The sequence below is a fragment of the Gadus morhua genome, chromosome 15 (genome assembly GCF_902167405.1).
Source record: "Gadus morhua chromosome 15, gadMor3.0, whole genome shotgun sequence".
Classification (NCBI taxonomy): Eukaryota; Metazoa; Chordata; class Actinopteri; order Gadiformes; family Gadidae; genus Gadus; species Gadus morhua.
Genome location: NC_044062.1, coordinates 4,628,470 through 4,654,851, shown reverse-complemented (window position 1 = coordinate 4,654,851; position 26,382 = coordinate 4,628,470). Strand labels below are relative to the sequence as shown.

The following is a 26,382-nucleotide window of genomic DNA, read 5'->3' as shown; positions in this document are numbered from 1 at the left end:
TGTACGTTTTTCTTTCATTGTCGGCATATTTACAGTCACGATGGTCGATATTAATGCTTAGCCGCCTGGCCTGTAATCTATGGGCAATAATAGAAGACTACCCATACATAAAGTGTGCTTCAGCAAGCTAATTATTAATCAATCACTAATCAACACCATTTACATTTCCACACACAGCCATCCTTATCGTGGCATATAATCCCAGCCGAATTACAAAAGTTTTGCTTGGGGGATGAATACTAAAATAACACATTATATTACCATTATTCTACACTCTTTACGGCGGACATTACAGGAAGATAAGTTAGCGCCCATGCTAAGGGCAGTTCCGCGCGCAATCACGCGTAACCGCGGCAATGGGTCTATATCCAATGCAACCCTGGGGCTCCCGGGAGCCAAACGGTTACATCCTATCTCAAGGTAACAGCACACGCACTTCACAGGGGGAAATGTAGCTCATTAGACACAGGGGCCTCAGGGGACCCACGCGAGGTGAGAGCCAGAGTACACCGGTGCCTCTGCTACCAAAGGCAGAATCACCGGGGGAGGGCAGAGACAACTGGGACGGAAGAGAAGAAGAAACAAACAGCCGGGCCAATCAGAGGCCGCTCCCTTGGAGTTCGGCGTGCCCTCGTTCAACTTGGAAGGACGAGCCAGAGCGATGGTTTCGCTCCCTGGAATCTCTCGCACTATCCGTCTCTCTCTCGCTTGCTCTCTGACTCTGTATTTCTCTCTCTCTCTCTCTCTCTCTCTCTCTCTCTCTCTCTCTCTCTCTCTCTCTCTCTGTCTTTCTCTCGCTCTCTGTCCTTCTCTCGCTCTCCGTCTTTCTCTCGCTCTCCGTCTTTCTCTCGCTCTCCGTCTTTCTCTCGCTCTCAGTCTCTCTCTCTCCTCTGCTTTCCGATTCTGTATCTTTCTGTCTCTCTCACTTTCTCTCCGACTCTGTATCTCTCTGTCTCTCTCACTCTCTCTCTGTAAAATTAGCAGGGGTGAGGATCAAGCGAGAGGGTTTACAATGAAAACCACGCAGAGAAAAAACACAGGTTAACACAGCTGAATAGCTTCTGTTCAATATGCTAAAGATCCGCATTTTCCACAAGAAATATTTCTTTGCAGTATTTTTAAATATTTGAATATTATTTAAATATTATTGCTAATTAATCAATTTCCTGTGATGTGTACAGACAGTATATCTTGTATGCCGGTAATGCAACCTTGATCAAAACATATATATGGCCATCGTTAATAAAATGGTCCATTTAATATCGGCCCAAGTATTGATTTGACCATCAAATCAATCGTAAACTGACCACACGGTGTCCAGTTGTGTTAGCATCCATTCCGTTTAATCCCCTTTGCAACGGGCCTTTGTTTTGTTTTAATCAATCAAATGGATCATAAAGCATTATACACAAAGTTAAATAAAATATGTAAAGGCAAACCAAATGATCGTTTGCATTGGCATTGAACAAGGGGGGACCGCAGGGGGGTCCGTGAGCCTGCATCAATCCACCAGCCGTAAATTATCTGGACGTTATGTTTAACGGCAAATGCAGCTCCCAGGGTCAAGCTTTTATGAGGCTCCATAAATCCATTCCCCGACGGAGGGCTCATTGTCACTATACCATCCGACGGACCGCAATTCAGCGGGGTGTGAGACGATGTACTCTAAGTAAAGAGGGCCTTTAGGAGGACCAGACAAGAGGGGCCAGAGAGGGAGGAGAGCGATCCAATCAGAGCTCCGTAGAGCGACTCGGAAATAACGAGCAGACAGGGCTGTCACGAGCACAGTATGAAAATAAAAATGAAGTAAAAAGAGGAGACGTGGGGAAAAGTCATATCTCCCCAGCGGGTTCCGGTAACACTTATGAAGAGATGTGGGTCACAGCATGATGTGTGCGTGAGCGTGCGTGTGCGCGTGTCACACACACTAACCATTTCAGCATTTCTGAAAATCTGTCCTAAAACAGACCAAAAATAGAAGCTCCGTCTATTGATATCATTTGATATGATAACATATCAACTGTGAAAGGTCACATGCGACTTAGTGGCTGTGTTAAAAAAAACTAAAACAAAAAAGAGTTGAGGAAACCATTTTGTAATTCGATGGTTTACATTAACACGTTTACTTATTGGACAACACGTGTTGGCTTTTTTTTTCTATTCAGCAGCGAGTTGAACAGTTACAACAACACGCCGCTGTTAATGCAGGCCCGTATAAAGGGAAGCGCTAAATGGCTTCATCACACACCGAGACAAGGACCTGCTCATCAAATTGCACTTTAGAAACCACGCAGGAGAGAAAATATTGTCAGTTCTGGAGCCGCTGCCGGGTTTATGAGCTGTGTCTGTTTCAGTGTGGCCCTATGTTAAGTGCTCCTGGTTAGACCTCAGATTTATTGAGTTACCACTGACCTTCTGATGCTTCGTCCAGGTTTTATGGGTCACAGATATGGGTCATAGGTCATGAAATACTGCTAAACAAGCCCACGCCAATGCACTTGTAATCTATCTTGGGACAAAAGACACACACACACAAACACACACACACACAGACACACACCTACATACACACACACACACATACCTGCGCAACATAGAAGCCTTTTTCAGGGAATCACCTTCAAATGGCCTTTTAAAAAATATACCGATCATGCCAAATTGTTCACTGGACACAAACTGTAGCATGCTAAATATATCCCATAGAAATGCTACCATTAAGGACTTCACATTAGATAATAGGGATGATTCGCAAACGATTGGCAATGCCCAGCGAATTTACCCAGGACATCTCAATTGCATCCAGTAATCTGTTATTATTCCCCTAATTGCACCCGATACTGGATACGTTGTGATTACCATCTCCCTGCATCTATTCTAGTCACCAGGACATGATCCCGCCACACGCTGCTAAAGCAAACCCGCCAATACTTTCTGAGGCCTTTAAGCTTCTTAGGCGAGAGATGGAGGAATGGGAGAGAGCGAGAAAAAGGGAGGGAGAGAGAGACACACAGATGGAAAGAGAGAGAGAGAAAGAGAGGGGGAAAAGGAGAGCGACACGCAGCTGGAGAGAGACAGAGAAAGAGAGACGAGAGAGCGCGAGAGAGAGAGAGAGCGAGCGAGCGAGCGAGGTGAGGTGGCCTGTCCATCTGTAAGCCTGTGATAGCCTTCAAATCCCATTTCATGAATGACATTTGAATCGTGGCGTATTGGGAAGAGCAGAGGAGTCTCACTTTGTATTCACCCGGCTGCCAATCAACCGACTCATCTATTCACATATTACCCAACAGACTTTGGATTCGAGATCAATGCTTCTATTAACACGTTCATACACACCTTTAGTGGAGCACAACTAGTTAAACTATGTTTAAAGAATATATATTTGGGCCAAGGACTGTGATAAGTTAGATAATGTTCTGTTTGTTGCCTTCACTACAACTTTAAGCAGCTTGTAGGCTGTTTCCCCTTAGAAAGTAAAGCCTTGTAAATAACTTGATGACAGTATAAAATGTGTCTAATCTTATTCACGAGCTAAACAAATCCCGGGCATCCATCCGAGACACAAATCGGATTAATTAACAGTGCTTCCTTTGGGATTTTATTTTCTGAATGATTTTATATTATTAGGCATTATAAAATTATTAATTATACTTAGTCATTCCTATAAAAATGATTATCAGCCCAGAATTATACTCGAAAATAATACATTATAATCGAAATATTTCATTAGCCTTATTTTGTACTAAATATCTAATTATATTAGTAGTTATAGTAGTAATAGTAGTAGCAATAGTAGTAGTAGTAGTAGTATCAGTAGTAGTAGTAGTATCTGTTGTAGTAGTAGTAGTAGTAGAAGTAGTAGTATCAGTAGTAGTAGTAGTAGTAGTAGTAGAAGTAGTAGTAGTATCAGTAGTAGTAGTAGTATCTGTTGTAGTAGTAGTAGTAGTAGAAGTAGTAGTAGTATCAGTTGTAGTAGTAGTAGTAGTAGTAGTAGTATCAGTAGTAGTGGAAGTAGTATCAGTAGTAGTAGAAGTAGTATCAGTAGTAGTAGAAGTAGTATCAGTAGTAGTAGAAGTAGTATCAGTAGTAGTAGTAGTAGTAGTAGTAGTAGTAGTAGTATCAGTAGTAGTAGAAGTAGTAGTAGAAGTAGTATCAGTAGTAGTAGTCACTCATACTAGGAGTAGTATTAGCAGTAGAATTAGTAGGTTTGGTGTTGGTTTCTACTCTACCTCCCATCTCTCTCTCCGCTCTCTCTACTATCTCCAGCTATTTCTGCAGGTCAGTCCTCCTGTCCCAGCGGTGCCTTAATTCGATTCAACCCCCCCCCCCCCCCGCCCAACCAACCCCCCTTCTGCCCATGGAAGTTCTGTCGCTCCTGTGATTTATTTATACCACCGTCTCCAGAGAATGAGCTGTTCCTCTCTCCCTCCATCAGTAAATACAATTTCACCACAATACGGCCGTGGCAATTTGTCATTATTTAAGTCCCCATTTGCCTTCTCAGAGACTACAGTGTGGGTCCTTCTCTCCCTCTCCTTCCCTCTCCTCCCGTCCACCACCAGTGGCCTTTCGCCTGTTTGCTTCTTCATTAGTCATGTGCGCCACATGAAGTGAGTTTTCATTCCACTGAAATATTTGAATTTCAAAGCCCTCCGTCAATCCGAGGTGTCCGAATCCTTGTGTAAAGTTTTTTTTTATTAATAGGTTTGCAGAATCATTTTACCATGCTAGCCCTCGTGATTTACTTTGCGCTAAACTCAGGAATGTGCAGATATTTCCATTGAATCGAAAAACACTTTGAAGTAAAAACAGTATTTTCACCCAAGAGTTGAAGAGAACTCCCTTATTCTCTGACAGAAAAGTTTGCTGCAGTCAACGAATAATAATCGATAATCTAATTAATACTATTTGATTGTATGTTAAAAATATAACCTCTTCACCCTCGCATGTTTTTTCCATGTTTTTGTGTCGCTACCACAACCCACAGTATTAGCAGTTGCTGTTGTTGTTTTGGGGAGTATGAACAATCTTTCTCAACTGTCTTCCCACCACACACAGAATATTAGGTACGCAGAGCCTTGAGGCGCAACATTGCAGCGCTAATTACAGCAACCGTTGCCAGGCAACAGCAGCAACTGGGACCCTTGGGTTTCAGGAGTGGCCTAGTGGTCAAGACTCAACCACACAGTAGCTGCAGCCTGAGATGGATCTCGATACATCCTCACAATGACCCTTTGTGTGCTTGGGTGTGTGTGTATGTGTTGGGGTGTGTGTGTATATGTGTGTGTGTGTGTGCGCGCGCGCACGCGCGTGCGTGTGTGTGTGAGTGTGTCAGAGCATAGTATTCTACAGTAGCCATATGCAGCATGGTTTTAAGTGCATTCTATTTGCAAACACAAAAGCGTTATTATCTCGGCTGATAGGAACAAATAGCATGTTGTTTCCCATTGAGAGCCACAACAGTGCCAAAGCGGCATTGTTTTATTTCCGTAACCTCCCACTATAATGATGTGCCACCATTTACTCAGAGGAATGTTTTTCAAAACCCTCTCAAAGAAGCAATTACCAACTTCGGCTTATATTTAGAAACTGTGCTAAATCTGAGCGTGTGCTGCCTTACGTCAAAGCCCAGCTCTTTCCAGCATAGGGAGGAAATCGCTGAGAATCTTCAAATCATGTGTTTAAATATAGATGAGGTTAAGATACTTAACTGTGAGTATCAATTATGCAGAGGCAGGTGGAAAAGCTGTGAAAACGTGCATTACATTACACAGTAGGGGAGGCAGCCTAAATCTCAGCTCTGAAGTGACGTAATATCCCTGTTAGAAAATGAAAATGTTGCTGCTAAAATACATGGACCCAGGAGGACATATATAAATTGTGTTATTTTCCATGACATCACTCTGACTCGGCTGTCCTCTTAGCAGGGCCTTCTCAAACCAATGCACAAATAGCGGTATCATATGTGCTTCATATGACCGAAGAAAAGATTTTTCAAGACGTGAAATTGTCCCCTGCCAATACACATCATCTCTTCGGCAGCAAAGAAAACAAATGACGGGCAAATAATGACGGGCGGGTTAAAACCTCCTGCCACATATCAACCTCATTCTCCACGGCAAACACTTTGTGTACACACATTATTTGATCAGCACCGGCTCCGCTCTGTGCTTAAAGCACACAGGCCACACTGCGTGACTGGGAAGCAGCAATATGGCTCTTACAGTATACTCCAAAACCATCTCATCCGTATAGATATATCCTTCAGCCGCTCTCTTTACACGGCGACTAGCTTGTGTATTGGTCCATTGTAGTGGATACATTCAACGCAGGGGCACCTCTCTAGACTCCCTCCCCCATTCTCCCCCATCGTCTTCTCCCTCCTCGCACCACCCTGGGCGAGTTATGTTCCCGGTAGACACGTAGACAACCCTCCAAAGACCCCATCCCCATAATTGCCAGCGCTGTCTTTACCACGGGGAGGTGTACGCGCTAATTACTGGAGGATTAATCACATGTTTGTCAGGACCCCTGCATAGCTCGTTGTTTGTTAGCAACTTCTCCTGTCACAATACCACCCCTCTCGCCGTCACCCCTCACCGAACGCAAGAAAGAGAAACGCAGCGACACTCCCCGCATTGGCAGGCGGCCTCACGGATAGGGGAGGAAGGACTGGGGAGGAATACAGCCCCCATTGTGTCTGAAGGAGGACGAACAAACGCGCTGTCCTTGTAATAGCACACTCAATAATGACTTACTGTGAAGGATTGCTTCTAGGCGGTGCTAAGGTCAGCCGGGCTGTGGTCGGCCACTTTGTTATCGCAGCCTGGGTGGGCTAACTCAGCCCGCTGAATTCTGCCCTGCTTTGGTTCTGCTCTGTATCGAATATAGCCTATACAATGGGTTGATATATCTGGTGTGCCCCATGGGGGATTGCATAGTGCTCCCCGTTGTCAAATGTGGGTGTGCAGCTGGTATTCTGTATCGGACATCCGTGTGTCGCGCTTTAAATCCTACGCCGGAAAAGAGTGGAACCATACTGCCGAGATAAAGTGTATCACCGTTTCATGCAATAAACGGTTAAATCATCAGACATGAGTGACTCCTGACCGAACTTTATTCGCGGCTCTCCTGCGATGTATTGTGTACCTTAAAGATCCTCCACGCTGCACCTCGCTGTTCTCCATAGGTGTTGGGTGCCCAAGGTCACGCGGATCTGAGCTATAAACAGAACGCCGGTTGCCAGCCGCATCGACCCTCCGCCGCCCACCGCCCACCGCCCGCCGTCGACAGCTCAGAACGGGCAGAACGAACCGCTCCGTCCCTATCGCGCTAATCAACCTCAGAGCACCTGGATCCTTCACAGTAGGCCGAGCGTTGGAGCTGGAAGAACTTGTGGGCAGCAAGCGACCGGAAAAAAACAAAAAGAAGATCTGAAAGGGCGAGTTTCCCTTCGTTGTTTTTGTTTAGGGAAGGGACACTTGATCTCATATTCCTGTTATCCCTGCAAGCAGCCTGGGCCCCTTCCGTTCCCCTCCCCCCCCCCCCCACTCCCCCCCTCCCCCCTCAACACTCCCCCACACACACACACATCCTCCTGGCTCTCCTCCCTTGCCGCTGACCTCCCTCAGAGCGTCGACGGTCCTTGCAGCCGGCCATTAATAACCCCCACGGCCAGCTCCGTGCTGCCAAACAGAGCCGTGTTTTTCCTGTCATCCTGACACAAATTAATTCCCCTTATTTATCTCCTGGCACCAAGGCCGGCCTAACTGGAATAACTGTTTATGAAACAAAAGGACAAAGAATTATAGATGGCGTGTTCCTGATGACAAGGCTATTTGTTTCGTAAAATAAGGGCCGGGATAAAGTTTCGAAAACGATAATTGCGATAAAGGAAGTCTCCATAAATATCCGTGGAAATGTATGTATGTATGTATATATTCATGTCTCCGCGTACATATTTATGAATTTAGGAACATGCATCCTTCATGTTCCGTCTATGTATTTGTCGTGATCCGTTCGATGCATCATGTCCAATTATAAAGGATGGTTGTAACCTTCAACTCGTGCATTGAGACTACGAGTCAATGTGCAGGCGAACATAAAGAGATAGAGATAAAATATAAACTTGTTTTTGCTGAATTATAATGTTCCTAATCGAGTGTAGAAAAAACCGCTGCATGTTTACTTTTTAGAAGACTATGGTTAAGCAATAACTGAATGGAAAATTGCTTTTCTAAAGGAAAGAAAGTGCACTTATTTTAAAAAACCACGCTATTGTTCAATATTGGAACATTGTGTAGCGAGCCAAGCTTACTACAAGAGGTGTGTCTCAATGATGCCTTAGATCATCCAAATCAGATACAGCTGGTGCCGTTGTAAATCCTAGAGGTTTACAATTGCCCCAACTGAACAATAACAGAACAAAAACTAAATCAACAGAGGAAACCGCTGTCCATCACTGAGGACATAGAGCAAAGAACAGGCTCCTCTCTCTTAAAATGGTCGCTACAGGACCGTACAAGAGCACCATCATCCTCACATTCAAATGTAACAGGCTTCAGCACCAATGACAGTGAAAAATGGTTTTAATAGCCGCAGAACAGTTTGTCAGCAGTGGGAAAAAAAAAAGAAGTAACGCATTGCAAGGCTTTTCACCTCGTTTTTTGAATCCCCTGGGTTCTGCTGTAGCAGAGTCTCAAACATCATTCTCTGTGTTTTATTCATTGGTGCAGGGTTTTGTACAATAATATTCAGGTACAATTATTTTAAAAGGGTTGCATGGCAGCAATATATTTGGGTTGGATACCTTCGCAGTGAGATGTGGCTGTTAATATTTGAAGATAAATTAAATTTTGGTTTGGCTGGATCTACAAATTGGTTACTATTACGAAGCCGTTCCATGATAATTTGAGGTGACTCGATCAAGTGCTATTTTATTATGTGCACCAGATCACTGAAGGAAAATGGACTAACGTTGTTGAAAAATCTATTCAAATATACTTCCTAATCGCATGCATATTGTCAAAGTGCTGTACTGTTCAAAGAATAATTAAGGAATAATTGATTTGATATTTTTCAATCATGTATTTTCCCCTTCTAAAAGCTTACAGTGTATACATCTGTTTCCAACGGTGTGGAATCATGTCTGGTCACTGACCTAGCCGTACACATGGGCAGAGTGGCGAAGCAATTAGACAACGGCAAACACGGTCCGATTACATTTAGACAAAGCACTTTATTTAGCAGCGGCGCTATACGTTTCTATAGTGTTCCCGGCGATGTGATGAAGGGACTGCGGTTGCTCTCAGCCATAATTGTGCAGAACCCTAGCTAGCTGTCGTCTCTGGAGGGCAACAGCAGGAAGCTCAGGGGTGCGTTGTTATATTTCACACTTAATGATGCGCAAGGGATTCTCTGCTCGTATCTGCAAGTCTATTTTAGTCCCTGACATAGCCTCTAAATCGCGGCACAACAACAGATGCAGCAGTCGCTGGTACCAGTTTCTTTATTCCTCTTTAGGGTTAAGAGATATATATTAACTATGCATTTATTGAAATGCACAGCTGCATTAAATCCTGAAGGACGATTTAGAGAGATAAACAAGGACATACGACTCGCCGTTATAAGCACAAGAGTTTTATCCACATTAATGTCTTATTCAGTTTGGTGTTGACTGTTTAAGATGACCAGAGAATCACATCATGAAAGGCATACTTAAAAGGTAGAAATAATAGCCATGGTTTGCAACAGTTGTATCTTGGAAATAATTTATAAATTAATTCATTATAATTTAAAGTAGTAGGATTTCAGATTATTGGTGAGGAAATAAACATTGCTGCTGGTAAAACTATAGATCATTATTACAAAGTAAAAATGATTTTGCCTAATTAGGCGTGCTTACTTAGTAGAGTTGACTGTTTAGTTATGCCAATTTTATTCTCAAAAGCGAAACTGCTCATATTATCATTATTCAAATAATGACGAAATTATGTTGTGTATACTTAATCAAACTTCATATAATCAATAATATAATGCAAGAGTCTCTCAAACCTCATGTTTTTTGTCCTGGATTATAACAACAAATATATGCTTGTCGCTATAATAATGATGATAGCTCTTGGACCCGCCACTCTTTCCCAAATAAATGGTTGTCACACACAACTTGCACTCAACAGTTTATTAAAAAATTATATATAAGAATAATATATAATGTGAAAACAGGAAATCCTTAATGTGTATTGTCCATGTGATGCTTGCCATTTTATTCATTGGCATCAATGCTTATTTTGAGTTAAATTACAAAGGGGCTCCTAAACTTGATTACATTACTATAATGGAAACATTTGTTGTATACATAACCTGTATATACCTGCATATAAAATGTATGAATATTTTATAACTGACATAATGGATAAAAAAATGTGCATGACCAAACAGCTTTGTTTGCATGTTATGTACAAAAGATTTTTCTCAAAATTATCAATTAATTAACAATGATTACATGAGGATTACTTACAAAAGGTTTGTGCAAATATGATTTGCATGAATGCTTTTCTCAAATCTCAACTCTACAATATAGCAGGGCTAAATCCCAATTGTCGGGAGTTAAGTGGAACCCAAAAATGAGGTCATTTTTGGTATATCACATGTTACTCACTTTAGTATATTATCCGATTTTAAAGTATATTTTTACTCCGTCCTATCCTATACCATTGTTGTCTGGTTGGATTTCGATCTTAAGTTGGATCTAACTTTGAATTTTAAGAAAACAAAGTAATACCTGGCAGATATCTCAGCCTTGATCTCCAAAGGAAAGTATGCACACGCATTTTATACTCTGTCAGATACAATAAATCTTGCAATTCTGTGATGGAATAGCGAAAAATAAAATGTACTGGAGAATGAGGGGCTGTTGTCTCTGCAACCGGCTCAACAAAATGCTGCATTCAAAACTCATATATCACTATCACTTTTCTGTCTGAATGTCACATCAGACTGGAAAAGTAGTAAAGCAGAAGATTGTTGGTCTTCTCTTTTCCAAACAATTGCTTATAAGTAGAGGGGGTTGCAGATATTATTCAAATGATAGACCAATCCTTGAGACTCATAGAAAGATTTCTTTGGTCATAAATATGCAGCGTGGGTTTAATTAATGAAAGGTTGTGTGGAAAGGCTGCCTTTTCTAGCTCGAATGGTGCATATATTTTAACAAGAACGTGTCAGGAAAGGCCATCCAAAGCCATGCATATGGGCCAATTATATAGTTTTTGACAGCTTCTAAAACAGTGATACACATGTTTAAGCAAAAGGGTTGAAGCAAAAATGGAGTAGAAACATTCTCTACACTATAACTATTTTCTGTATTTAATTCTAATTCTGTATTTGAATGTTCACATTAACAAATTGAAATAAATATTTATGAAGGCTTCATAATCAAAGGGGAATACGTTACTGTTTGTATATACATTATATGGTGCCTTCTTCTTACCACAAACTGAAAAGCTTCAATTGAGCCAATCAATTACGTAAAAAATAAATGAACTGTCGTCTTTGCACTCGCGTCTTATGTTGATTCACTTTCATGATGATTTAAGGTAAATAACGTTATTTGCCTGGACCATAAGGAAGCAACATTTATTTAAACAAAAATATCTTCCTAGGTGTCAGGATAAGCCGCATCATGCACAAAACAGTACGAAAACAGTGCTGACTCACAAACTACACAAGATCAATATGTAAGATACAATAGAGTAAGATATGTTCAAAAATGAGGGGGCAGAAGTTAGGAGGGAAATAAGCAGGGGTTCAGAGTTAGTGAGAGAAGGTTGCGGTATAATGGGAATGCAAGTATGGCTTTAAAAGGGTTTTGTCCCTCAGGGCCTGTCGCGCTTGAGTATAATGACTCTCAGAGCAGACCTCCTGAGATAAATTGCCACTGACCCCCAATGGGTTTTCCAGGGCAGGCTGGGTTCAAAATGGACCATTCAATTTCCCCCCAGAACCTTGCCATTTCCTGGACATGCCTGATTTGAAAAAGCGTTTTTTTGGTTGCTCCTTTCTCTTTTGTTGTCAGACACAACTAGTTGTTTGTCTATCCACACCATTAGCTGTATGGGCTCTGGTTTAAATTAGCCATGGCTGCGGCTACATGTTCAGTCTTATGTAGGCTACGGCCAGGAACATGTGAGGGATGATAAGGGAGGATTCCTGTGCATGCTGTTCTCCCATGGCTACCAGGAGATACAGCTGCACTGTGCCGCTTCAATCGAAGACCGAGGAAGATTCACAGGAAGTCAAAATTAATATTTATCACACAGAGTTTTCCTCAAACATGAATAACACTGTATCCATTCTCTGAGCTTCTGTCTGCACGGAAGGCATTTCGGACGGTATAATGGGACAATATATATTAATCTCTCAACCTCTTTGAAGGCTGCCAAGCCTTGGGCCACTTGGTGGTCATAAATTACCAATACAAAGCAGACCTTCAGTAGTTTGCTCTTCTAATAACATAGCCATTGTGTATGGCATATTTCCTCCACTATCGTTTCATCAACACATCGTGATATGAATTCCATATTCCACAAGCCCTTTGGTGAAATATGGCAGTGTGAAATGACAGGCAAATGATGGGAGCCAGACTTAAAGAGTGGAATATAGGTGTTTCACTGTGATCCATTCTCTGTTCAGACTTCTCCAGTCCTTTCTGTCGAGCCAGGGAAAGGGTTTTTTTTTTTTTGTTATCACTGCAGCGTCTCTCAGGCATCGACCGGCGGTATCGATTCTGAGCAGATTTCCTTCCACTCCATCTGGGGAACCAGAGGAGCCTGATTCATATTGATCCAACCTTTTTTATTCCCCATTCTCACTTTACCTATTGCGATGGGAAAATCATATTCTTGTTTTTCTTTTTTTTTTGTATTTTCTATAATGTTGTTTACTGAGGGACGTTGATAAATATTAATTTAAAGTTTTCTGTTGTTTTCACTTATCCTCGTGACCTAGAGAGAAGACAGCCTCCGACAGCCAAACCTCACCCGAGACAAACAGTCCATTATGACAGTCCACAGACATAGAGGCAGGCCTCCACTTAACCAATGTAGCCGTTTTGAGCGAGTGAATGAAAGACTGCATTAGTTGGGCACAAGGAGCCACAATATGTCCATCAGGCCCAACAGGCTGGAAACTATATTATGTTTCTTGATAAAAAAAACTCAAATATCCTTCCCATATCAATATGCCTTTTCCTTGCTGTAAATGTATTTTTAATAGTCAGATTAAGGCCCAATCCCATTTCTACCCCTTCCCCCTTCCCCTTACCCCTTCAAAACAAGGGGGAGGGGGGAGGGGGAAGGGGAAGGGGTAAGGGGTAGAAATGGGATTGGGCCTTAAATCCAAGACATACTACGTCTCCAATTTGGCATGTCCATCACAAGCACTGCCTTCCTGTTATCCGATCTCATCCCTTGAGCAGCAAGTCTGACTGCCAGCCCTCAGGGTCTCCAAAGCCCTCGTGAAATAAACCATGCACATTAGCTGACGTCATCCTACCCCACGTGATCCCAAAGACGCCTTTAAGGAGCGCAAATTTGAAGATGGATAAGAGACAGATATGTCTACCGCACACACACACACACATACACCCACCATAGGATCAAGGAGGGTCTGGATGAAATCAAAATAATTGACTCATTTATGATAGGGTTTGCTCCGGATCTTGGTGTCTGTTGCGACTCCACCCGGTATCAGATTGTTACCAAATTGAATTGTGCCTAAAGGCCATTCAGGCCTTTTCACTTTTATGTGTTTTTTGTCCATCCCCTACTCCCCTGCTAGCCTGGTTCTACCAGACTCTCGTACTTCACTTAATTTCATTTGTACAGAGAGTCTGGACCTAATCAATTGACAAACGTTAACTCACTTGAAGGCGGGTGTCTGTTGAAGTTTAAAATGATTGGATCTGCCCAGTGCCACTCTGGATCTGCCATAACCAATCGCTAACGTTTGGTTGTGACGTATGTCATGCGCCGGGAATCACGCGCAGGTTGTACACAAACCAAACACCTTGCGCGTCTGCACGAAAATGTCCGTCAACGACAGCTACAGGTTTTGTTCGTCGAATTTAATTTATCAGGGAAAAATTGCACATTGTAAATCAACTACCGACCTACAACAACAACTCAAACTGGCGTACGACTTTATCGTCATTGTTCTCAGACACGCCCTCTGTTCGCTGATTGGTGGCCGCTGTGGCGGCACCAGAAAACCAAATTACATACAGCAGGTCCAGACCTAGTACTGAAGGGAAATTCAAATTGAGCAGAAGTACTTAGGCGGGCGGAGCCAGGCTACTCCCCTGCTACATCCCTTCTGAAAATAATCTCTAATAGCAAAACAAGATAAAAAAATATATATATCTTTTTTTGTTTACTTTATAATAATGTATTATTATTATACAGTAATCAATTCTGATGGATGCGTTTGAATACAGCAAATGATTTACAGTCGTTTATGAAATAGGATTAGGTCATATTAGCACTCTACTCAAGTGTGATTAATTAGAATTAAATCGACGTTTCCGACCCTCTCAGATTGGCTGTGACGCTGTTTAGGAGCCAGATCCAGTCTCACGCTCGGCAATAATTTGGAAGATATACAAAGCTAATGTACATTATCAAACATTGAGTACCACATCAAATATTTATTAAAGATCCAAGTTGTAAGATTCAGAAACCTGGATCTGTAGAAACGAGCGGTGAGGTTGCAGATTACCTCAAACTGAAGCGCCCCGCTTCCCTGTCCCTTTCAAACTACGGTGGCCTGTAATGGCCTGTACTGGCCTGTACTGGCTGCCACTTAATTCTAATCCCTACACCGTTGATAAAATATATTGATATGATACTCAATGTTTGTATTTTACATGTACAAACATTGAGTGCCAAATCATATGATAAACAATATTGACATGATACTTTTATTGATCATATTTTCCTGGATTATCACGTTTGCTAATAGCCTGGCTCCGCCCGCCTACGTACTTTCGCTCAATTTTCATTTTAATTCCGCAAACCCTACTACATGTGGGTTTGCGGAATATTCGCAGGTTTTCTCCGGACAAATTTTGCCGGTCAAATCAGCGAAAAGAGGGAGTGGCTGAGAACAATGACGTTGAGGTCGTGCGTTAGTTTGAGTTGTAGTCAAACGTTAGCGATTGATTATGGCAGACCCAGAGTGGCACTGGGCAGATCCAATAGTTTTAAACTCCGACAGACACCCACCTTCAAGTGGGTTAACGTTTGTCAATGGAGAGTGGCCAGAATCTCTGTGCAAATGAAATTAAGTACGAGAGTCTGGTAGGACCAGGCTAGTTGGCTAAACCCTCCAATCACACAATCCAGAAATGAAATGATCTGTTGGCTGGCTGTTTAGCATGATGGATGCTGATGAGCAGGGTCTGCTTGGCGCTCTTAATGGGAAATGTGCGAACCAGAGACGACAAGATTCGATCAGCAAACAAGCAGTGCTTTGGATCATAGCAAAAAGTTATTTGCATTCCATTGATTCACAATCAATTCTAAAATGCCACGTCTGCGCCACACAGATGCTCGAAAGTACGTCCGTTAGTCTGGTTAGGGCTGCTGCTAGCAACCCAGGGAGCAGCAGAACCCTCCACGAAACACCGCTAATGGAATGCAGCCGGTCGGCCAAACCAAGTAAACGTGCCACAAACAAATGAACGACTTCAATTGCAAAAACGGACAGCTGTGGACTGCAGGCCAATTAACATGTGGGAAGACATGGGGTGGATAGAGGGGGATTCAAACTACGTCCACCGACACTCACCTACATTCCAACCTCAAGAAGCGCCATGGGCAACAAAGTCCACAATTTGTGTGACTCAGAGAGGAATAAAAAAGTTGATATTGGCCCAAGCCGAGCGTGTTGTGCTGACCAGGGAACACTGGTCCTTAATGTGTAAACATAGCTACTTAGGTGTTTCAGCACACCTAATCGATAACCTTAACGCTGATGAAGACGGAGGGGACGCACTAAGCAGATGCCCGCGCAAACGATTGCCTTACGGTAGCGCGGAATTGAAGACGTGAGGATAAAGGCCCCATCTGTCGACGGTGCACTCAACATTCAACGGCGGCAGTGAAGACTCTTCCTTTCGCACCTATACCATGGACAGCTCAAATTATATAGAGGGCCTGCTGTCAGTGTATGAATGGGTGAATGTGAGGCAATGATTGTAAAGCGCTTTGAGTGGCCACCGGCCCAAAAGGCGCCATATAAATGCAGTCCATTTACCATAGCTTTTACAAGTCGGTGACGCTGACCACAGCCGACGAACAGCACACAGTCTTCGGGTACGTCCCTGCAGCTCTATAACTCTTTCTGTGTGTGTGTGTGTGTGTGTGTGTGTGTGTGTGTGTGTGTGTGTGTGTGTGTGTGTGTGTGTGTGTGTGTGTGTGTGTGTGTGTGTGTGTGTGCGCGCGCTGTGCGCCTGGTGACCAGCGAGACATAAGGGACAGAGCTACGAGTGATAATTAAAAAGGAAAATTAAATGTTGCCGTTATGTGACTGAGCTTCTTGGGGGTGATGACAACGTCTCGTGCTCTGGGGTGCTCAAAGCACTCTGCCATCTGAATCACACCACAGACACACCTCAGATAACCAACCCACCTACGCTGTGCGCTTCAAGACTGCCTTCGAGCGAGACCTAGCTGCACGGGTGACTGTAACCAGCGTCCCAAGCCTGCCTCATTCCTCGACCCCAGGTTAAGGACCTAAAGTACCTCCCAGGTGGAGAGGGAGAGAGGATGTGGACCAGGCCGGAGGAGAGGCTTCAGATGCAGCACAGAGAGTTTCCACAGACCTCAGATGAGCCAGCAAAGCAGAAAATCCTCCTTGAGTGATGGGTTCGGATTCTGAGCCAGACGAAGACATTGTGCTACTTAGACCTCTCTACAGCTATAATGCGAAGCCAACCCACACAGCATAGAGGAGAGTCCACTGCAGAGGTGGTCTTCACACTCTGAGGCCCGTGAAATGGTGTCTTCTCTGCCTAGTAAGTATCTGGCCACCACTGCATCGTCTGTGCCATGTGAGAGGCCCGTTTCCTCTCACTTGGCACATAGTCAGAAAAAAAAAGGTAAGCCTTGCATTTGGACAACGTCGTGTATTCCCACATTGGAGTATACTTGACATTTAGCATTAAGAAAGTAACCACATTTAAGCATATTCGGAAAATGTGATTAATTAATTGGCCAATTCTTTTTTTCGTTTGACAGCCCCTACTAAGCACTTAGCTATTGCTGAAATACTGACGGTACACTTTAGAGAACTAGACAACTTTAGACTTTTTCGTTAAATCAAGTATTATATATACACACACTTCAAAAGGTTGTGCTAGAAGACAGTGTTTAATTTTTGAATGTGATTGCAAATAGAGCAGGTTTGCAGTTAATGAGACCGGCTGCCACTGATAGATAAATTAACTGCTTAAAAAGAACAGGGATAGCTTAGAGGCATTCGCTATACAATTTGGTTGGGTATTTAACATAACCATTCCCTTAAGCATTATTAAAAACAAAAACCCCAGCAGGACTCTGAAATGTTAGTGAAGCTTAGAAAAAGAAAAAAACAGGTAATGAACTCATTTGGAGGTAAGAAGGGACATTGAAAGGTAATGCCATTAGATCATTCTAATTGTCTCCCTGTTTTGGTCACAGTTGAAAATTAGGGACCTGGACTTCTTGCAAGCGCGTGATATAGGCACATTTTTTTCAAATGTTCTGACCGCTGGAGGGAAATGGGTGCTATGTTGACATTTTTTGTTTTTCTTATACCCAGCGTTGAAACAGTAAACCACATAGCTAGAATTAAACCTCTTATGATACATTATTATGAGTGACAAAAGAATGCAGGGCTGGAGTAAGGATTAAGGTGGTTACGTTTTTATCCACCGTACAGCACTCCAGAAACGGAGGTCAATAGTGACATATGATACACTTTTAAAATGACGTTGATTTCCTGTCAACAGCCGAGGTGAAATCACGTCCTAAACTAAACCTTCCCTCCCTCAAAATAATCTCTATCTATATATATATCATTTACTTTGAAATCTATAATTTACATATGTAGATACATTGAAATCTATAATATATATATATTATACATGCTCAAACGCTCTAGATTTCAATGTAGAGGGAGAAACAGTGGAGATGAATGCATGAGACAGATCCCACTTCTAGGACTCATGAGAAACTACAAACGAAACATCTTTTGTGGATTCCACACACACCACATGGCACTGTGTTGCCTGTCAAATAAAGAATGCAGTCAGGCCTTTGACATGCCTTCATGCTGACTCGCTGTTCTATAGTGATGCTCTGGGGTTATGTGGTGGATATGCTGCCTTCAAAGACACACACACACACACACACACTCACACACACACAAACTAACACACTCTCTCACATATATTCCAATATGTGGTTACCTTTATAACAGCCTTTCTGAAGTATGTAGCACTATTCCAAACTGAAACCCAAGCACTTAGCCTCTGAATTATATGAAAAGGGTTCAGAATATTTCAGAATAGAAAGCCATACAGATAGAATTGAAAATACACCTGACAACACTGGCTAATGGGAGTGTAATCCTCAACACCAATCACTGAAGATGTTACAGCTTTTAAAATGCGAGTTACTTCTCCATTACAATGTTGATGAGTTGATAGGTAAAATAACTTTAAAAGCTTTTACTATTATGGAAAGCTAGAATTAAACGTAATGGACATTAACAGCCTTTATAAAAGACAAAGCCCATTTTGTGAGTTAATGTTGCACGTTAATATTTTTTAAACATTATCTAACCTTTCCATGCTCTTAGCAGTTATGATTGAGTGAAGCTTTACAAGCGATTTGGTGCCAATCAAAACGAGTCTTGTTGGACACGGTTTGCACTGATTTAATCTTCGGGGCTTTAACCTTCTCATGTGGTTGATGTATGACCCAGCTCAGTAATTACACATTTCAACGAAAAAAAAGCCATGTCTCATGTGTTTCAAATGGAACTTGCGGGCATTTGTAACACCCAACCGACAGAAACCACGTCGCAGCAGGGGATTGAACCGGCAACCCTGAGAACGGAGGTCGGGCGTTCTAACCGCTAAGCTGTGAGAAAAAATTACAAAAATAATGGGCTCGGCTTGTAAAACTAGGTTGGAGGGGGTTGCATATTTAGTGGCGTGAGGCAATTACCTTGGATGTGGTGGATTGAAATATTGGGCCGAAAGTTAACCTAAAATTAGTTCATGTTTTGCAACATACTCCTGTGACGGACATGTTACAGCCAGAAAAACTGTTAGAGGGGATGGTTGAGCTTGAGGCTGTGTCTGTGCTGTCAACCTCCCCTCCAGGTGTTTCTACACATTGCTCCCCGATAATAGAGGGTAATGTCACACTTATTCCTAATGACTCATTATCTCGCGCGTCATTTTGGGCTACGCGTGTTGGTAGCCTTGTTCTTCGTCCCAGCAGCACCCTCTGCTCCGAATAGTCTGCAGTTGATCTTCAAGTTCAAGGATTTGTAAACTCTCTCTGAATTTAAAGCGCTTTTTAAATAGAACGGTGGATAACTCCAGCGGTACTTGTTTTCCCTTTGTAGTATTTTTAAGCCTATGAAACTCCTATCTATATTTTGCCATTTAATGTCGCAATATCAGTGTCTTTTTGTGCTGCTAGGTTGGCCAGGTACCCCCCCAACAGAGCAGCCGATCTCAACAGGACCAACATGGTTGAATAAAGTTTGAATAAGAAGTAAAACTGGGGGCTTCGGAAAAAAACTGAAAGAAACTAAAACCCTTAATGGAAATTCCTGATTTGCATTAGAAAAGGGCCACTTTTCAAAGCCTTTACCTAACCACGTCTCTCTGTGGTACAACGACTTATTCCACGCCATGCTCGGGGGTTTCCCGTAATCCACCCGCAATGACAAGCTTAACGCAGTAAACATACAGAATCCATCCTCACAGCTCCAGCACTGAAGTCCGGGATAAGTGGGTGACATTGAAAGGTAGATCCGTATGAAGACTACACAAAACCCCCTTTTTCCTCCATAATGAACTGCTCACAGACGATGTCCCTTCTGCTAGAGCCGATTGCAAAGAACTATGGATAAAGATGTGCCTGCGTGGCTATGGATGACTGAACTTGTGCTTACATAATACAGGAAGCAGCTCGCAGGCTTGCTTGGTTTAGTGACCTTGCTGCTGCATCAGCATTCGCTCCCTGTGGTTCGCCTTCTGCTGCCTTCGAGCCACGACAGACCGGGCCTTACAGTAGAACACCTTGGATCTGGTATATTGACGTAACGTTGTATCTTTTCAACCGGATGAATAGTAAGAGCATGAAAAGCCATGATGATGTCTTCATAACCATGACATTACATGGACACGAAGCAGCGTCATATAGGCTGGCAAAAGGTCTCCAAACACTTCTAAACAGTTCGATTTCATCACGATGGATGTGTGCGCCGTCGCAGTCCACCGCGGATCAGAGGAAACCGTTTTTAGTTTTAAGATAAACAACTTACCTTGTAAGATGGTGGTCACCCAATACAACTACATGCATATCACTGGTGTGTAACGATGACACAATAGTAACAATGGGTGTATACTAGTCAGTAATTAGGTAATTAGCTATTTTTCAAATATCCCATTTCTCCATATCTTCAAAGTAGTAAAGCAAACTTTTTGTGTTCAGCGGTCAGAACTTTGAAGCCTTACCTGTTCAGCGAGTGCATATAAGGTTTCATAGGTAGTATTGAACGTAGACCACAACATGACTTAATGGTTGAAATGGGGCATCACTTGTTTTTCTGAATTAATGAGTAATGCAAATAGCAAGTACATCACAGTAGCAAAGATGGCAAATAAATCATGGATATAAATGTTAAAGATTTGGTATCAATTAATTATGAAGCCGAAAGGATTATGCAGAACGAGAGTTATCCTCTGTAATGCGTGTACTTAGTCAACCTACCACCCATAATCTTGATACTCAAGTCCCACTTGTCAAAGAAACGACTTATGATTGAATACATGAATCTTGAACATTGTATCCATGGTTGCAGCAGACATTAGCCATCAAAAACACATTGAAAAGCTACAATTAACCGACACTTAATGCAAATAATAACACATGTTTACCTTGAATGCTCAGTAGGGACCTTAGTAGCCAAGTTTCCCCTCTTTGCCCTGAGGAGGAGAGTCAAATGGCAAAAATCAGAAGTCCACTTACCCCTAGGGGAGCGATGTCAGGCTGTCAGCCAGGACGGGGGGCCCGGCGCACTGTGGCAGGGCCGCGACTACGGGGCCCTGCACCCACGGTTTGAGCCATAGACGGAGCCGTGTTTACCATCGCAGTGGGGTGGTGCTGGTGTTAGCTTAGCTAACGTCTGCGTTTCGAACCATGCACAGTGCGTACAGAAAGCCGTAGACACAGCGGGTGATGGTGGTGAGAGGCAATGCGGATGCAACACCTTACCTGAGACACCGTTTAGGTACATTTCGCAAAGAAAGCGATAGAGAAAAATGGCAATGACTGTATATACTTACACGGTGTCTAAGTATATAATGGCACAGACACTTTCCTGTACAGTCAGGTGAATAAATGCAGTTAAAAAATAAAATTAAATAAAGTACCTTTACTTTTACCTATGAAATTTGATGAAATGTTCCATGAAAGCAGAGTCCAGACAAAACAAGAAGAACAAAAAGGAGAGGAGACACCAGTAAGTGTCACGGTCAAGTGGGGAAACAAACAGAGGAGAGAGAGAGAGATGCTTGATGGCTTCCTTTATGTATATTAATATTAATAATGCATCTGGCATTTGAAGAAGAAGAGGGGTCGATGTGACAGGAAAATGAATCGTAGAGGCGGGGTGCATCCCTGTGTTGCTGTACGGCGTCGTATGAAGAGATGTGCAGCAACTTCAAATGCAACCGACTCCTCGTTTCTGACTTTGATATATGAACTTGTGTTTAAATTAAACTGTGTCATCGCCTAAGGGGATGACACAATCATGCATTATATCCGAGGAATGTAATTGGAAATTTTGCCATTCATTTGAACAACATCCATTTAAAAAACTATATCTGGAGGTTGGATGTTTTTAAATGAATCAAAAATAATACCAAAGCAGATTAATGTACAGCAGTGATAAGGCACCCCAACGGAGGGGGGGGGGGTTGAAAGCTCAAAGAGCGTGGAAAAAGAGGTCACATCAGAAAGAAAAGACGAAAAAAAAAACGAAATAGGTCATTTAAAATAACAGGCCATATCTGTAGCTTCAAGTCTCTTTGCACAAGCTTCATTAAAGTGGCAGACAGTCACAGTTCGGAGTACAACAGGACACATTAAGGAAGATAGAACATAGTAGAGAGGGAGGAGGAGGAGGAGGAGGAGGAGGAGGAGGAGGAGGAGGAGGAGAGGGAAAGGAACAGAGCTCATACCTTGGTCGCCCATCATCAGGTGTGCCAGACCTTAAAGGAAAACAAGAGCACAGTCAGCAGAGAGCAAGGGATCATGGGAAGGCATTGTCACACTAACACACGGGCATCCGCTTTGTTATCGTTTGGTTTACTGTGGATGCCTGGTTTGGGTAGGGGAAGAGTAGGGACAGAGGTGGGGGGGGGGGGGGGGGGGGGGGTCTGACAGACAAGGCATGATGAGCATTCAGCTAACCACACTGGTTACAATGCGTCATCATTATTCACTTACTAGAGGTCATTCAGAAATACAGTTTGGATTCGCTTTGGGCCCACATGAGAAGCCAAACATCAGAATTGATCGTCTCAACTCAATGTTTTTAAGGCAGGTTGAACCACCGAAGACTTAAGAACACTTTATTGAATATTCACAAAACATGAAAAGTAATAGTGTAGTGTACCAAAGTATAATAGACGCCATACGTTTATGCTACATAAGATGGCGGTAGTATAGACGCTATATGTTTCTACTCTTGAAGATGGATGGTACAATTGAATCACTGCGTTAGATAAAGATCTAAAACATCTTTAACATGGAATCAGACTTTGCACTTAGCTAAGGCCTGTTCAGCATGCACAGCATTTACTTTGTGTGGGTCAGCTTTTCCATTTCCTGTCCATCGATTTTTATTTTGGCTGATTATTAAAACACACTTCTTTAGTCCTGTGGTATGGCAAAAATGTCCATACCACTGACTTTTACTAGAAGTATAATTACTGTAACTTGGAGCAATTATCTGCCAGTTATTTGTGTGGCTTTCTAACAACTGGTGCCTTATTAGCTTTGACTTTGGCTTGGACTAATATTGATAGTTTATGCAAATGCGCTCTTGTTTTTAGAGCCTAAATGGATTTTTCCAACAAACTGAATAAATTAAGAACTATGATGTTGTGTATTTTATGCTAAAAGTTGACCAATATTTTTAACATCAAGCCAATTTACAACAAAAGACAAACCTCGACAAATGAAAATAAACTATTAACCTGTATTGATTCAAGGCGCATAGTTCCAATCCATCATGGTTATCCAAGGGCTAAACAATTGCATACATCGACTAACACAGCGACGCATCAAGAGTCTTCCAAATCATTCTGAAATCTCACTTTATTCAAATGGATTTCCAAACATGGGACTGAATCGGCCTTTATTCTTCCAGAAAAACACGGACTGAGACCTACCGTTCCAGGGGGCCCCAGTGTGTCATTATCAACCCTACAAGATGTCCTACGAAATGTCTTTAACAGAATCCCTACACCCATTAAAATGGGTACAGCCCCACAAAGCACAGACACAGAACAGAGCGGCGTTTCTCCTCAAAATACCCACCTTCGGCAGCAGCATCCTCTGCAAGCACGGCCGGGTGGGGAAAGAAAGAGGGAGACATTCATTAAGCAGCATGCAGACAAGCACTGGCTGTTGCATGTGTTCCCCATGCAAGTCTTAAACATCACGTGCAGAATGTTTGCCCTATAGTAACCCTTGCTGAAAAGGCTTTGATTTTATCAGAAGATAATAGTTAGTCGATTAGTTTTCTGCCGCCTGGTTGTACACCAGGCGTTCCCGTCTGAAATGTATGGGCCTATGTATTCGGCCTGGTGAGTTCGGCTTGGGGTTGTGGGGTTGTGGGATTGAGGCGTGTTTAGGGTTTGACTGGATAAGGTAGTCTCTGGATGCCGCGTAACTTGTTTTGAATTAAGCTGAAAGGCTTGTTTTAAGATGACATTAACCATATTACCATGCTAGGGATTAGATGCTAAATATACCGTCATTAGAATATAAACCCCGATAAAAATCATTATGATCGCGTGTCAAGTGGGTTATGTTTGAGTATTACATCTAAACGCTCTCATCTAAGGCTATATCTCATTAAATGTTCCTATTAACATATGTATTTATCATACCTATTCCTCATTTTGACGCCTCCTGAAACACATCTAAATTATAACCTTTAAACATAGAATTACTATACCAAGGCAAAGTGACTTGCAATCGCACCAATCATAGTGGATTTTGCCAAAGTGAGATTGTCGATGCACTGTGAAGTTATTGTGAGTGCACTGGCAGTGTAATTATCTGTTGCATATCAGTGAATAGAACTGCAATAAAGCAAATATGCGTGATAAATGACATGCTGCATCTGTGAAATGAAATGCATTCAGTGTGATGAGATGTGAAACATGCATCACACTTAAGATGAATGGTTTTAAATAACCAGGTTGCCTTAAACGCATCTTCGTCTGAGTCAGATCAAAAGTATATTCAATGTAAAGATGATTAAAGACGAATAGCGATGCCTGCAGAAGAAAAACACTGAAAGGTATGAAAATGAAGAAAATCCATGAAAACCTAGTCTTCCGTCTCGAACGATTCGTTCTTTTTTATTAATTATCATTCAAATCCTACGTCAAGCTAGTCAATTAAAAAGTAAATTACTCTAATATTTGAAATATCCACAATTCAGATGTATTAACTAAGAAAAGGCAACAAAGCCTTTAATACAAATCAAAACAAACAAACCTCCTACCTCTTTTTAAGAGTTGCTTGCCCAGATTCAACAGATTTACAGACTCAGAACTTACCATACCAACTGCTTCTCCCTCTGAATAAGACATCATGCACGCACACAAATCTAAATCATCATTTTGTGAACAACTTACAAAACAATAATACAGTGCAGCCGACTTTGTATCGACCTCCATGACTATATGGTCCATTCGTGGCCAAGTTCTGTGTGTGGACCATGGAGCTAAAATATCAGATTACTGACGGAAGTCTGGGTGACAAGCTGACTGGAAGTCCATCACAATAACAGGTCTAGGTGGTGATTTGAGGTCTCCAATTAGTTTAACACGTGCATGTGTTTGTGGTGGTGGTGGTTGGCGGATGGCGGTGGTGATGATGGGAGGAAACTGGAGAAGCCAATAGAAAACCACAGAAGAAACACACTGAAGCAGCAAGGAGTCAGTTCTAGCCACTATGCTAATCCTCCTATATCCTCGATTGAACCACCGGAATGGGTTGAATAACGCATCGGTTAAATTTGTACTTTGTTCACAAAAGGAGGAATTTAATATGAGACCTTACCTAATCAGCCCCCTGGCTAACCTCAGGACTCCAAACAAAGGGTTATGGTAATGATTTGTAATAAATGCGTCTGGCAAAGCAATCTATAACTTACACATATTTATAATGGCATTCAAATGAGACATTATTGCGGTGAGCTCAGGTTTAATAGTATGCAGTTTTTATTTTTGTTTTGCAGTGAATGGGAGAGTACAGTTTATCGCAGTGTAGTGCTTCCCTTTCTTTAATTATTTGTTATTTAAGCAAACATTTTTTAGATTACGACATGAGCATGATCAGTAACTTTAAATCTAAGATGAGTTAAGAAGGTGCATGCCGGAATTCCTATAACAACTGTGAACATGAGCGTAACAAAGAATCCCCAAAAAGGGTAGATGCTGATATAATACCAGCTATGACTATTTTCAAATGTAAATCATAAAAATGAAGGTGAAAAAATGGTAGTTATACAGATAAATGTCTTGGATAATCTCAAGTTAAAGTTATTGCTACTTGCCTTTTAATACAAAGATATAGGTATAAAAAGTTATCAAGACATTACATTTAATAGTATTGTTAGCATGCAGCCCCCATCCCACTAAGTCCTCTCTACATATTTGTGTCTCACATGTGCAACCGCCTGTGCACAAACAAACACACACACACACACACACACAAACACACACACATCCGTCACACAATTCTTCTTTTACAAATGTATCCAGCTGGTTTCATCATAATCCAGAGAACTAAATCCTTG

The 26,382-nt window shown here is 42.2% G+C and overlaps 1 protein-coding gene across 23 annotated transcripts in view; it reads right to left on the bottom strand.

The window, feature by feature from the left end:
• Positions 1–26,382, bottom strand: part of LOC115559596 (neurexin-1a) — a 225,967-nt gene that overhangs the window by 185,849 nt on the left and 13,736 nt on the right. For 7 of the 23 annotated variants that reach the window (XM_030378523.1, XM_030378524.1, XM_030378535.1 and 4 more), the window contains exons 3-5: positions 23,886–23,903; positions 22,523–22,552; positions 21,713–21,724 (exon numbers count right to left, since the gene is read on the bottom strand). In XM_030378523.1, the coding sequence (XP_030234383.1) occupies positions 21,713–21,724; positions 22,523–22,552; positions 23,886–23,903 (60 nt within the window). Of the gene's footprint in view, positions 1–21,217; positions 21,266–21,712; positions 21,725–22,522; positions 22,553–23,885; positions 23,904–26,382 lie in introns of all 23 variants that reach the window. The other 16 variants (XM_030378515.1, XM_030378516.1, XM_030378533.1 and 13 more) reach the window with 7 other exon arrangements.